The following is a 14,537-nucleotide window of genomic DNA, read 5'->3' on the forward strand; positions in this document are numbered from 1 at the left end:
AAGTACTTAAAATCTTAATTTTAAGCTCTGTTGTCAATCTTTAATTTTTGAATTCGTCTAACTGTGATTTTTATACGTGACTTTGTTATTTGTTTTGTACTAAGTTTGTTGTACTTTATCTTTTGTTGTCCTTTGTTTTAAGCATTGATAAAACAATTTGTTTGCTTTTTATTTTAATTCTAATTACTAAACCCAATGTTTAATTTTAAGTATTACTTATATGTACTTAATTGACTAATTACTATGCTCATACTATATATTCATCAAATGTCCATTGTCACTTGTAAGTTTACTTACTTATTTTTTTGATTTAACTGTTCTACTTTATTTCTAATTGTGCATACTTTCTTATAAACAAGGTATTTTCAAGATTTAAAATACTCGAGGTCTTTTGTAACTTAAAAATATTCCTCTGACCATTTATTTTTATCGATACCATAAGAAACTAAACGTTGTATATTGTTCGGTAAAATAAATAGTTTGTTTCTGATGCCGGTAACTCTAAAGTAGAACGTTATCGCTTGAATTTCAAAGTGATAAACTTTTTTGAATTGTTTTAAAAAACTTCACATGTTCTGCAAATCTTGAAATTACAAACAACTTGTTCACTTAAACTGTGACCGTTTTTACCAAAGTTTATATCTTGCATATGTGACCATTAATCGGGTAGAACATCAGTTTTTATTGATGCTCTAGTGCAAAATTAAGTTTAAAAGTCAAATATTTTTTAGGTTTATGTATTTGATTATTTTAAAAATATGTAGTTTCATCATCTTTTTTAACTAAAAAATTTGAATTATGTATTTTAGTTTCTGCTGTGATTAGATATAATTGTAATATAACAACCTTTTTTACATGTTATATTGTAAATATTTAATACTGCTTTTTAATATTCTTAATCTATTATACTTAAAAAACAAAGAGTAGTAACATTTTTAATACATAGAATTAGTGTTTTGTCGAGAAGAAATGTATAATTTAAAAAATTTGTGATTTAAATGAAATTAAAATGCACCAAACCGCCAAGAACTAAGTTTTTTCATCTTGCTTGCGAATAAAATAGTAGCCCACCATTACTCTAGTGTATTCAGAAGACTAATGCACAGACAGAAGCTCTATGTGCACAGAAAATCTCCTCTTCTTTACACAGCGAAACTCTTATTTTTTTTTTGATGAATTTTATAATAACTGCGTCGAGCAAAACAACCTTGCCAGCAGTTTTAAAATTTAACGAGGAGTATTGGCATCCTGTTCATAACAGTTTGTGGCTGAATAAGTTCATACTGTTTTATTTCAACATTTGCTGTAAAATACTAATGACGTCACGTTATAACAGAACTGTAAAACTTGATTGCGTTTGAAGAGACGTGTTTCAAAATTTCTTTGTGAAGATCGTTTAAATTGAAGGCAAGCAGCTTCAATATGAAAATAAGTCACTTGACAAAATTTGTGATGGGCGGGTCCTACTCTGGAACATGGATAAATTGACGCCAACCGAAACTTATGCTTGCAACTTTTTATGAATTTATAGAGCATGCCGAAGTAAAAAAAAAACTTTTTTAATCAACTGTTTACAAACAAGTTCGGCTTTTTATTTTTTCCCGAAAAATGTTACCATTTTTAAAATGTAAACAGTATACTACAGTAACTTATTTTATGTATTTTGGAAATGTTACTTTTTAAAATTATTTTACTTTTAGTTTTTCAGTAGTAATGTAAATTAATTTCTATCTAAAAGTTTTATAAGCTGAGTAAATTTAAGCTTTTTTTATTTACAACTATAGTTGTCATAACAATCTGTTTTTAATGCTTATGTTAGTTTTGTTTAGATTTTCGGATTTTTATTTTATTTTTGGTACATTTAAGAAACTGCAATATCTAGACCTAATTAAATTTTTTATGATCATTTTGGATAGTTATTTAAAACTTTAACTAAATTTTGAAACAATACTAAATTCGGCTGCAGACTCGCAATTTAGAAAAAAAATTGAAATTAAGTTAGACAAGAAGATAACGCTTAACATGAAAACCAAACGACAAAATATATGCATTAATTAAAAAAAAAACTTTTAAGCAAAATTAAAGCCAACTAAATATTAAATCAAACTAAAATTAAACCGCGAACACGAACAGTTTAAAAAAAATTTCTAATACAACCATTCCAAACTTTCTAAAATGCACAAATTCCTTAACTAAAAACAAAACTAAAAACAGCGTATAATTTAAAACTTAACTTTCAGCATAATAAGCTTCATTAATACTACGTCATAATATTTATATGGTTTTCTAATTCTAAATTTCTGTTAATCTTTACTTAGGTTTACTGAAGAGTATATGGGACGCTATGTCTCATATACAAAACGGTCGTCTAAATCTATTTGTTTATTATACAATTTAACAAATATGTTTATAAATATACATATAGATGTAGCAATAAGTTGATTAACTTATAAACTTAAATTTATCAACACAGAGCCCGCCTTTTTGGCTTTTAAATAAAAAAGCTTATTACAAGATGTAAAATTTTCAGAACTCAAGTTTCGTGCCTACGAACTCCTCAACTGCAAAACAAGTTCAAAATAAAGCTCAGAACAAAACACTGAAATGAAAGTTTAAACATTAAGCATAAGTAAAGTATGATGTAATATTAAAACTTTTAAAAATCATGCAAAACGAATTGTGCAAAATTAAATTCCCAATCGACAATAAACTGGCAAAAATTCATGAAACTTCAGTGAGTAACTGCAAATTTCAGCGATGTTATTAATTAATAATTTTCTATAGTCACTCACTAAAATTTCATAAAAGTTTGCAGTTTTACCTAAAGGTATATTCAAGTTTTTACACTTACCTGAGTCACACACAACTTTTAACAGTTTCGTCTGGAGTTGGTTTCTTAATCTTCTGAGCTCCACGTTTTGCACCACTCTGATCAGGTCTTCTTTAAAAGCCTGTAGATGTTCTGTCAGCTTTTGTGTACGTGTAGTTTTGAATCCTGTCACGTTCTTTTGCTGACACATCTACTTCTTCGAAAAACTTCGCCTTCCACCTCATACGCCTTACTATATGTTGCGTTTTTTGTATGAGGGCTTCCTTGTATTCTTATTCACTTTCATTTGGAGTGTTTTTCGTTGACTGATTGATTTTAAACTTCTTAAAGTTTGAAATATTTTGTTTGATCAAAATGGAAACTTATTAAAGTTTACTGTGCTCAACTACAGGTAGGAGCAACGATAGAAATAAGTTGATTAACTTAATAAAATAATTTTTTTTACACAAAGCCTACCTTAAAGGCGTTTTAATGAAAAAATATTTATTCTAAAATCTTAAGCTTTCATTTGAATGTTTTGTTTTGTACTTTATTTTGAACTTGTTTTGCAGTTGAGGAGTGCGTAGGCACGAGTCTTGAGTTCTGCAAGTTTTTACATCTTGTAATAAAGTTAAAAATAAATAAATATATATATATAAAATAATTAAAAATACTAAATAAATTCTATTAAAAAAACAATTGCAATAGTATTTTTCAATTTGTTGTCACTTATTCGCTGTCACTGCAACTAAAACAGTCGCCTAACCCTACTCTAGTGTAAACAGAGGTCTAATATAAGAGATAGAAGCTCTATGTGCACAGAAAATCTCCTCTTCACACAGAGAAACTCTTTTTTTTTATTGATGAAATTTATATTAACTGCGTCGAGCAAAACAACCTTGCCAGCAGTTTTTAAATTAAGCCTTCAACGAGGAATTTATGCGTATAATGAAATATAATTCCACGGCTGAATAAGTTCATATTGTTTTATTTCAACGTTTGCTGTAAAATGCTTTTGACGTCAAGTTATAAGAGAACTTTAACGCTTGATTTCGTTTGAAGAGACGAGCAAAAATTGAACATGTTTCAAAGTTTGTTTTTGAAAACCGTTTAAATTGAAGACAAGCAGCTTCAAGATAAAAATAAGTCGCTTGACAAAATTTGTGATGGGCGGGTCCTACTCTGGACCATAGACAAATTGCCGCCGACCGAAAATTCTACTTGCAACTTTTTATCTATTTATAGCAAATGCAGAAGTAGAAAAAATAACTTTTTTAATCAACTGTTAATTAATGAGGTCATTTTTTTGTTTTGTCCCGCAAAATTATTTTGAAAGGTGTAAATAGTGAACAAGATTATTTTACTTCATGATTATTTAAAAGTGTTACTTTTTGAAATTGTTTGACTGTTAGTTTTTCAATTGTAATGTAAATTAGTTTCTATTTAAAAGTTTTATAAGCTAATTAAACTTCAGCTTTTTTTATTTATAACCATAGTTGTCATAACAATCTGTATTTTAATGCTTAGGATTGTTTTGTTTAGATTTTCGGATTGTTTTGTTTTATTTTTGGTAACATTTAAGAAACTTCAATATCTAGACTTAATTGGATTTTTTATGTCCAACTTTAGATAATTATTTAAAATTAAACTTTAACTAAATTTTGAAACAATATGAAATTAGGCTACACACTTTGCAGTTTAGAAAAAATCAAAATTGATAAATCAGATAAGAACATAACACTTAAAAAGAAAACTAAAAGACAAAATATATGCATTCATTACAAAAAATACTTTTTTAGCAAAATTAAAGCCATCTTAATATCAAGTAAAACTAAAATTAAGCCGCTAACACGACACCGGTTTAAAAAAATTTCTAATACAACCTTTCCAAACTTTTCAAAATGCACAAATTCTTAAACTAATAACAAAAGTAAAAACAGGGTGTTTTTAAAACTCAACTTTCTGCACAAAAACCTTCATTATGACTAGGTCACAATATTTATATGGTTTTCTAATTATATATTTCTTTTAATCTTTACTTAGGTTTACTGAAGAATTTATGGGACGCTATATCTCATATACAAAACGGTCGCCTAAATCTTTTTGTTTATTATACAATCTAACAATTATGTATACATCTATATATATGTAGAAATATGTTGATTAACTTATAAAATTAAATTTTTCAACACAGAGCCCACCTTGAGGCAAGATAGTTACAAGAGGAAACCTTATTAAAAAAAATAATTATAAAATGTAAAACTTGCAGAACTCAAGTTTCGTGCCTACGCACTCCTCTACTGCAAAACAAGTTAAAAATAAAGCACAGAACAAAACACGACAACAAAAGTTAAAAACTTAGCACAAATACACTATGACGTAATATTTAAACTGTTAAAAATCATGCAAAACGGATTGTGCAAAAACTAACTTCCCAATCGACAATAAACTGGCTAAAACTCATAAAATTTCAGTGAGTGAATACAAATTTGAATGATGTTATTAATTAATAATTTACTATAGTCACTCACTGAAATTTCATAAAAGTTTGCAGTTTTTTCTGAAAATACTATCAAGTAGTGTAGAAAATATTTGGAGTGTTTTTCGTTGACTGATTGATTTTAAATTTCTTAAAGTTTGACATGTTGTTTGATAAAATGAAAGTTTATTAAAGTTTACTGTGCTCAACCACAGGTAGGAGCAACGATAGAAATAAGTTGATTAACTTAATAGATAGAATTTTTCAACACAGAGCCCACCTTAAGGGATTTTTAATAAAAAAGTAATGGTGCTAAAATTTTAAACTCTCTTTTGAGTGTTTTGTTCTGTGCTTTATTTTGAACTTGTTTTGCAGTCGAGGATTGCGTAGGCACAAAACATAAATTCTGCATGTTTTTACATCTTGTAATAAACTTATATATATATGTATATAAAATAAGGTTATTATTTAAACTTGAACACCTTTTACTGAGCCCACTTGAAGGGCTTTTAAATAATTTATTAAAAAAATAAGATTTCAAAAATACTGGTACACGTGAAGCTATTTTAAATTTAGCTGGCTGATGATTAAGGCATCTAGTCTTATGAAACACGTGTACCAGTATTTTTAAAATCTTATTTTTCTAATATATATATATATATATAATTTAACTCGGTATGTATATATATATATATAGAATTAAGTTATTTAACTTGATAAATTAAATCTTTCAAACTGAGCCTACCTTAAGGGCTTTATTAATAAAAAGGTTTATTTCAAGATGTAAAACTAAAAGGACTCAAGTTTCGTGCCTATGCAATCATCAGCTTCAAAACAAGTTTAAAATAAAGCACAAAACAAAACAGACAAATGAAAATTAAAAAATTTAGCATTAATAGATTTTTACGTTATTTTGAAACTATCATAAATCATGCAAAACGGCTTGTGCAAAAATTAATTTACCAATCGACAATAAACTGGCAAAAATTTATAAAAGTTTAGTGAGTAAATATATATTACGACAGATAATTGAAAGAGATAAAGAAAAAATTAAGGTGCAAATTGAAATTTAGATTATTTTAGTATGAAATTAAAACTTGTTAAACTTTAAAAGCGTTTTTTTATATGTCTGCAAGACGATACGAACTCGCTTCTTTTATTAAGGCATCTCTTGTCTTTCAATTAACCAGTAATCTGGTACAACCCTCCTTTTAGCAACTCAGTAAAAAATAATTTTGGAAGAAAATTTATAAATCTAGTCAAAAAACACTTCAATAAACAAAATCCGCTACCAAAAATTTTCAACAAACATAATATGCGAATAAGTTATTCGTGTACGGCAAATTTGGAGAATATCATTAAGGCACACAACAAAAAAAATTTAAATCAAAACTCAGGAATTCTAAGTCAATGTGGCTGCGCTTGTAGTTGTATATATAGTTTGAAAGGGTGCAATTGCCGTTCAGAGAACATCGTTTACAGGGCCACAGTATTAACTCTGGCGTTGAAACGAGGTTTTATGTCGGCTTGTGCTCGACTCAGTTTAGATTCAGGTATGCCAATTATAAAAAATCTTTTAAAGGCGGCATATATAAAAATGGCACTGAACATTCGAAGTATGTTTGTGGCTAAAGCGCAGCGGCATTGACTTTGAAATATCCTGGGAAGTTATAAAAAGAGCACAACCTATAGCTGACGGCAATAGCCAAATATTTAGGCTGTGTCTCAAAGAAGCAACAGCCGTTGTATATGCACTGAAAGACAAAAGATGCATAAATAAATGAAGCGAGTTTTTATCGTCTTGCAGACATATAAAAAAAACACTTTTAAAGTTTAACAAGTTTTAATTTCATTTTAAAATAATCTAAATTCTAATTTGTACCTTAGTTTTATCTTTATCTCTTTCAATTATCTGTCGTAATATATATTTATTCACGGAAGTTTTATGAGTTTTTGCCGGTTTATTGTCGATTGGTAAATTAATTTTTGCACAAGCCGTTTTGCATGATTTTTGATAGTTTCAAAATAACGTCATAATCTATTTATGCTAAATGTTTTAACTTTCATTTGTGTGTTTTGTTTTGTGCTTTATTTTAAACTTGTTTTGAAGCTGATGATTGCATAGGCACGAAACTCGAGTCCTTTGAGTTTTACATCTTGAAATAAACTTTTATATATATATATATGTTAATATTAAAATTACTAAACAAATTCTTTTAAAAAAATAATTTGTAATGAAATTTTTCAATTTGTAGTCACAAACTCGTTGTATAGTAATATTAGTTGTTTGTTTCGAAAAAAGTTTGATTTTTGCACTAATATGCGTCTTGTACAAGGTTTCATAACTAAGTCGTAATGTTTTTCGTTTTTTCTGTACTATTTTTGTACTAATGTTATGTGCATTCGATTCATTTTAAATTTTAACAGCTGATGATTATATTCACATATAGGTAGTAACAACTTTACTTAGTTTATACCTGTCTTTGTATCTTTGTTGATCTTTGTAATTCGATTTTGTTTGTAGTAATGTTCTTATTGTTGATTGTATTGTATTACTTAATGTTGTAATTGATTTAACAAAAATGTTTAAACTTCAAAGTTTTTTTTTCCAAAACAAACAACTTAGACTGATAACTTATTTTAATTAAAATTTCATCAAGTTAGGTATGATGGCCAGGAAAGCAAGCAGTGGTGAAAAAAACTATAGCAAAAAAGTCATTTTAGTCCTTTTCTCAAGCCCCTTTATTATTTGTAATTAGCCTAACATTCTCACAGCAAAGTATTTACAAGGAGTGTACATCACTTGTAATGTGATTATAATCTTGTAAGTCTGCAAACAACTTTTAAAAACAAATAATATAATAAACAAACAAAGGTATGAGCATGCTGCAGTTTAACTCGCCAATTGTCAAGGAACTCATGAACTGGAAATGTGGGGAAATGTCACCACAGGTTGAAATAAGTTGTTTTAGTTAATTTATTTTATTCTCAAAATATGCAGATTGTGTAAAAAAATATACTTGTACATTTGTAAAAAATAATACATTATAACAACTACATGCACATCAATATCTTTTAGAATATTACAGTTAGAGTAAAACAAAAAATGTTGTGATATCAAGATAAAGTACATTGCCATAGTTTAGAATAACTTATAATATAGAGATTCTATTTCTAACATAGAAGTAAAAAAAACAAAACATAAAAGTCCTATAAAAGTAAAACACTGTGGCACAGTTTATTATAAAATATATTAAAATACTATTTTGGAAAATAATCTATTTTTCTTAATAATAGTTCTGTATTTAGTTATTTAAGTAACACAACTACCATTATGTGAATTTAATTTGTGATATGTGATTGATTATTGAGAACCTTTGATTATTGAGAACATTTAAAGTACGATTCTGCGTTAAAACCTTATTTCTCAAAGTTAGTGCACACTAGGGTGCTTATAAATACAAGGGACCTTTGAGTTTTTAGCTAAGTTTGTTTTTACATTTGGCAACTACCTTTGCAAAATGTTAAATGATTTGATGAAACTTTTACCTTGGCACCATTAAATTTTCTGAAAACCATCCAAAGCAAACTGTATAGGACACAAAAAATGAAACTTTAGATTTTTTAGCAATAAATGTTTGTACATGTGAGAATTATCACAAAAACACAATGAGCACAATTTAAGACGATTTAAAAAAAAATATGGATGCACATCTTAATTTTTGAAAAAAAAACTGGAAAGTTAAAGTCTGTAATGTTTTAAACTTAATAGTTAAATTAAAGAACTTACTAAAAATAATAAAATTTACATAAAATCAAGAAAAGCCTCTTTAAAACTTCCTTTAAATTGTTTTAAATTGTTCACAATGTGTTTTTGTGATAATTGCCTTATGTACAGATATTTAAATTTCCAGCTAAAAACTTCTAGGTCACGTTTTTTGGATTCCATACAGTTTGCATTAGGGTAGTTTTCAGAAAATTAAATGGTGCTAAGGTAAAAGTTTCTTCAAGTCAGGTAAAATTTTGCACAGGGTGTTTTTGTGGTATTTTCCAAATGTAAAAAAATAGCTGAAAACTCCAAGGTTGTTATAAGCACCGTAGTGCACACATATAATTTATATAAACTCTAATTTTGAAGTTGATCTTTTCAGTAATTATGGCAAATTCAGCAAAAGTTTCTCATTTATCTTTCTTTTATTTTGACTATCAATTTTTTTGTGACATCATAATAACTGAATAAATGATTTAAAACACACTCAGGATACTTAGTATAAATCAGGCCAGTTTGAATTAAAAAGACATAGGCTAGCTTTTGGTCAATGAAGCAGTTTTTATGTCTCAAAGAAGAGCAACAATTTTAAGATTATGAACTGCATTTCAAAGATCTATAAACTAATATTCAGAACTGAAGAATTTACTTAACCAAAAATGATGTTCTTTTTTTAGAACTGCTTTTTAGCTGTCCTCTGAAAAGCACTGAGCTGTCTCCAGAAAGATATCAGATAACTGTGGGTTCACTTAGGGGGCAGTGATCACACAGCTGTCTTTTTAGTTGCAGTGTCTGTAAATACTTTTTGGGGGTTCAGTACTTTTCTACGCTTTGTAATTTTTTATGTCAAGTTTTTAAGCTTGTTGGGGCTGAAAGTGGAGCCACACAAATTTTTTCATTTAATGCCATAATTTTTTATTTTATTCTTTTTAAGATAATTAAGTGTTAATAGATAAAGGGGCAAGTAGACGTAGACTTGCTTGTTTGACTTTTGTATAATGTTTATACTAGAAGAGGTACTGACTTTTTTTCATTTAAATACATGTTAACACTAAATTCAAAAATTAAGTAAAAAGCATAAGTACTACTTTAACCTTCTTAAATTAGCTAAAAAAATTAAATTTCAGTATCAGTTAGTTTACAGCTCTTTTGTAGTCTGCCCTGTAAAATAATTGAAAAAGTCTGGTTTAAATATAAAAGAAAAAGAATCAGCAAAATTATAATAAAAATTTACTTCTTAGAATAAATAAATGGCATTTTATTTAAAACAAAGGTATTTGATAAATTAATTAATTGTGGTCATACTTTTTAAAACTTATTTTGTTATTAACATAATGTCATGTCATTAAGGTTAATACTTAATAGTATAAAATATGTGTTTACAAAATTAATCATATATAAAAAAAAATGATGTGACATTTTGTAAGTAAAAAGATGTCTACATGTTTATACTTTATTATAAAATTAAAAAAATAATAAATTTTAATCAATTTTTTAAGGGCATAAGGGGGATAAATCACTTTTTCACAATTTCTTCTTATTTTATAGAATTAAAAAAAAAACCTCTAAATGCTTTTAACATATTTTAAAAGTTCAAAATAATTTTTGAGATATAGCAGGTCCAAGTCGGAGGCAACAATAGGTTCCTTATGGGAGGCGCAAACTCAGTTTGCAAAAAAGAATATTTTACTAAAAATCTATCTTCTCCTACATTTTTTTAGATAAACACCTCAAACTTTCAGGAAATGTTCTTTGGAATATCTAGAAAATTCTATCGGAAGGAATGTTAAAAAAACAACTTTTTTTTGTATTTTTGTCATATAAATTTTAATTTATTTTTTCAAATTTTGTTTCAACAGAATTTTCGAAATACTGCAAGGAACATTTCCTAAAAATTTGAGGTAGTTATCTCAAAAAACATAGGAAAAGATAGATTTTAGTGATTTCTGGTTGTTGCTGTTTTAGTTTGTGCCTACCATAAAAAACCTATTGTAGTCTCCAACTTCAACCAGCTATATCTCATAAACTATTTGAGTTTTATAAAGTGTAAAACGCAACTTGTTGCTTTGTTAAATTTCAATAAATTTAGACTAAATTGTGTAAAAAGTGTTTTACCCCCTATGCCCTTAAACTAAATTTGTAATATAGTAAAACCTATATTGTGCTTGCTTACAAAAGTTTGAACTCAATTAAAAAAAGTTCAAATTGTATTATATTACTTGTGCTTTTTTTACATGATCTTGATTACAATATTACAAGTAAATGTTTAAAATAAGTTGAACTAGTTTATTACAACATGGTAGAAAGTAATTTAAAAGCTGTCAAGTTAATTTATGAGTTAAAAGTTTATGAATAATATGAGTACTTTTTTTTTCCTTTTTTTTTACAAGTTGAGAGTTGGTTAAAGTATTTTCTAAAACTAAAAAGAAAAACTCAATTGCATTGTTTGTTTTTTTGGTAACCACTTTCTTAAGAAATTGAGTTTAAGAGTTTGTTTAAAATTTTGTAATGTTTTGATTTATCTATGAGAATGTTTGCCAAATGGGAAGTTTTATTTCTTTTGTAAGTTTTCTCCATTACTTAACTTGTGCGGTATCTTTGTTCCCTTTTTTCAACGATTGTTCCTCTATTTAAGTTTCTCATTAAATTGTATTGAAGTTACGCTCTTTAAAACTTCCTACTATACAAATAAAACAGTTCATAGTTAACAGACTATATTTGCAAAGTTTTAAATGTTGTGTTTTTAAGGTATAATGGAGTCCAAGTAGTTTTTTACAATATTGGGTCTTACATAACCTTGTATGTATTTTATACAAATTCATAATAAGAGAATACTTTTTATCAAATTTAACTTAAATTTGATAAAATTAAATGTGTTTTAATGATGTTTAAATTATTATATTTTTGTCCTCTATTTATAATATATAACAATTTTTTTCTGTAAGAAATCTTTGAAGAAAATATATTTTTTTAAATGTTTTTAATTAAAAAAATCAAGTTTTTGAAAAATAGAATAAATTAGGGTAAAGCACGGCTTCCCAAACTTTTTCAATGATGCTCCCTTTGAAAAACTAAAAAGCAATGGCCCCTCCAATCAGATTTTCAAAAAAACTACCCTTAAATACGCCTAAGATCTGTTTTTGCTGTTTGTCATCAACTCCAGAATTTTTAATATAGTGTAAGGTTCAAATTATGGCTCCATATGGCACTTTTACTAGTCATACATACTCTTTGGTCCCTTTGCAGCTTATGGCCCCCTACATTTGTAAAATGGCCATAATTTTAGAAAATTAATTTTTTTTTTGATAATTTTATACTAGTCAAATTAAAAGAAGTTATTGGCAAAATTTTTTTTAATGTTAACTTTTATTTTTACTACTATTTGGTCCCTTTGCAGTTTATGGCCTTTAAATTTTATATTGTTCAAGGATGCCATATGGCCTACTTTGGAAAACCCTGGTGTAAAGCAATTTAAAAATACAACATTTTATAAAATATAAACTTTTTTGAAAAGTATATATTTGTCAAATTGAAAGCAGTTATTGACAAAAAATCATCACAATTATTTTATAGTATAACTTGTGTTTTTATGAGTTATTAATTACTCTAAGCATATTTTTTTTAACACATTTCTTATATAGCTATTTAATCATTTAGTATGTGTTTCTAGAGTTATAGCTAACAAAGTAAGTATTGCACTTCTATTCCCTTAAATTTATGAGGTTTTGGTACAATAATTATCTTTATGGCAGAATATTTATTTTTTTTTGTCAAGTTACTTAATTTATACCAATAAATCAACCACATGATTAAAGTTTTGAAAAACCTTTTTAAGTTTTTTTAAGTTTTGCTTACCCTTAACGCTAAACTAAAAATATAAACTTAATTATTTTAGTAATTTTTATATTTTTCAGGATGAGAAATTTGCAGAGAAGGCAATCAAGTCGTTGGTGAAAAAGTTGAAAAAATCATCTTCAATGGGGATTGAGGAGTTGAGAAAAGCTGTGACAAAACAATCTGCTGACACTAATTGCGTTAAGATACCAAGATCTCTTGATGGAAGATTGCAGGTAGATACTTGAAATTTGTTAAAGTTTTTATTTATGGTGTTACTACTAATTGTGTTAAGATACCAAAATCTCTTGATGGAAGATTGCAAGTTTGTACAAAATATTTAGAATTTACAATTTTTGTTTTAGTAAATTATATAACAAAAGTAAAAATAAAATCTGTTGGTACAAATTGCATTAAGTTATTAAGATCTTAAAAAATATGAGCAAGTTATTATATGATTGAATATAATAGATTATTATTGTTATTGTGATGATAGTCAATTAGTTTTGTTTGTATGTGTTATCTTGATGCTTTGAGGTAATTTTATGTGTAAAAGTTACATACGTGAAACAAAAAGTAGATGTGTTTTTTTACCTATTATAATTACAATTACTGCAAATTGTTAATAAAACTGAACGGTATGGAAACAATTAGTCATTCGAGTTATTATATTTAAATAATATTCGCCATAAATAAGTTCAAATTTTTTTGAAAGCTAGTCAAAAAATTGTTATTTAACTTTATAGTTTAAGTTAAGAAAAACTTGAATGAAATTTGCAAAACCAAACTACCTATATTATTATGTTTACATTGATCTATCTGTAATGATATTTTTCAATCAGCTTCAATAAATTGTTTGTATGTGTTTTTGTGTAATGTGATCTGAAAACAGCAAGTTTTCAAAGGTTTTTATTCACTCTGTTTGTTTAACTGCAGTTTTTTGCTTTTGTTTAATTCATTTGGTTGGTTATATAATAGTTTCACATGCTCATTAGAACTACCTAGTTCAAAAGTTTTATTCTATAAGTTTTTCTAATAATTATATGTTTTATAGTAAATGCACTGGTTTCACCAAATAAATTTTCACTAGGCATTGAATTTCCTTATCAATTAGTTTTCTTTTATATTAAATTGATTTTAATACGGTGGCTTATAAACCTGGAATTTTGAACAAAAATCATTAAAAAACCTGAAATTTGAAACAATTTCTACAAGTTAAGTAGTAAAATTTTGATTTCACACAAAAAATCTATCATATATTTAAAAAATCTTTGTCATCGTCAAAACATTTTTTTTACTATAATACATAACAAGGGCATAGGGGGGGAGACAAAACACTTTTTTTTCACAATTTGATCTTATTTTATACAGATTTTTCTAAGCTACAAGATGCTTTTAACAGATTTGTAAAATTCAAAATAAGCTTTGAGATAAAGACGGTAAAAAATGAAGGCTACAATAGGTTTCTCATGGAAAGCTCATATTGAAATAGCAATTAATTAGAAATCACTAAAAGTCTATCTCCTCCTACGTTTTTTGAGATAACTACCTCAAAATTTCAGGAAGTGTTGCTTTATATATTTAGAAATTTTGTATATATTATTCTGTCAGAAAGAATTTTTAAAAAATTAGATAATAAAAATTTA

At 26.8% G+C, this 14,537-nt stretch overlaps 1 protein-coding gene across 1 annotated transcript in view; it reads left to right on the forward strand.

Moving 5' to 3' along the window:
* Positions 1 to 8,068: 8,068 nt before the first annotated feature.
* LOC145840962 (SMAD family member 3-like) overlaps positions 8,069 to 14,537 on the forward strand; it is a 31,623-nt gene continuing 25,154 nt past the window's right edge. Inside the window, exons 1-2 of the mRNA XM_082948319.1 lie at positions 8,069 to 8,240; positions 12,972 to 13,127. Of these exons, the coding sequence (XP_082804445.1) occupies positions 8,166 to 8,240; positions 12,972 to 13,127 (231 nt within the window). The 5' untranslated portion in view covers positions 8,069 to 8,165. The remainder of the gene's footprint in view (positions 8,241 to 12,971; positions 13,128 to 14,537) is intronic.

The sequence above is a fragment of the Thalia democratica genome, chromosome 7, assembly GCF_965202585.1.
Source record: "Thalia democratica chromosome 7, ktThaDemo2.hap1.1, whole genome shotgun sequence".
Taxonomy (NCBI): domain Eukaryota; kingdom Metazoa; phylum Chordata; class Thaliacea; order Salpida; family Salpidae; genus Thalia; species Thalia democratica.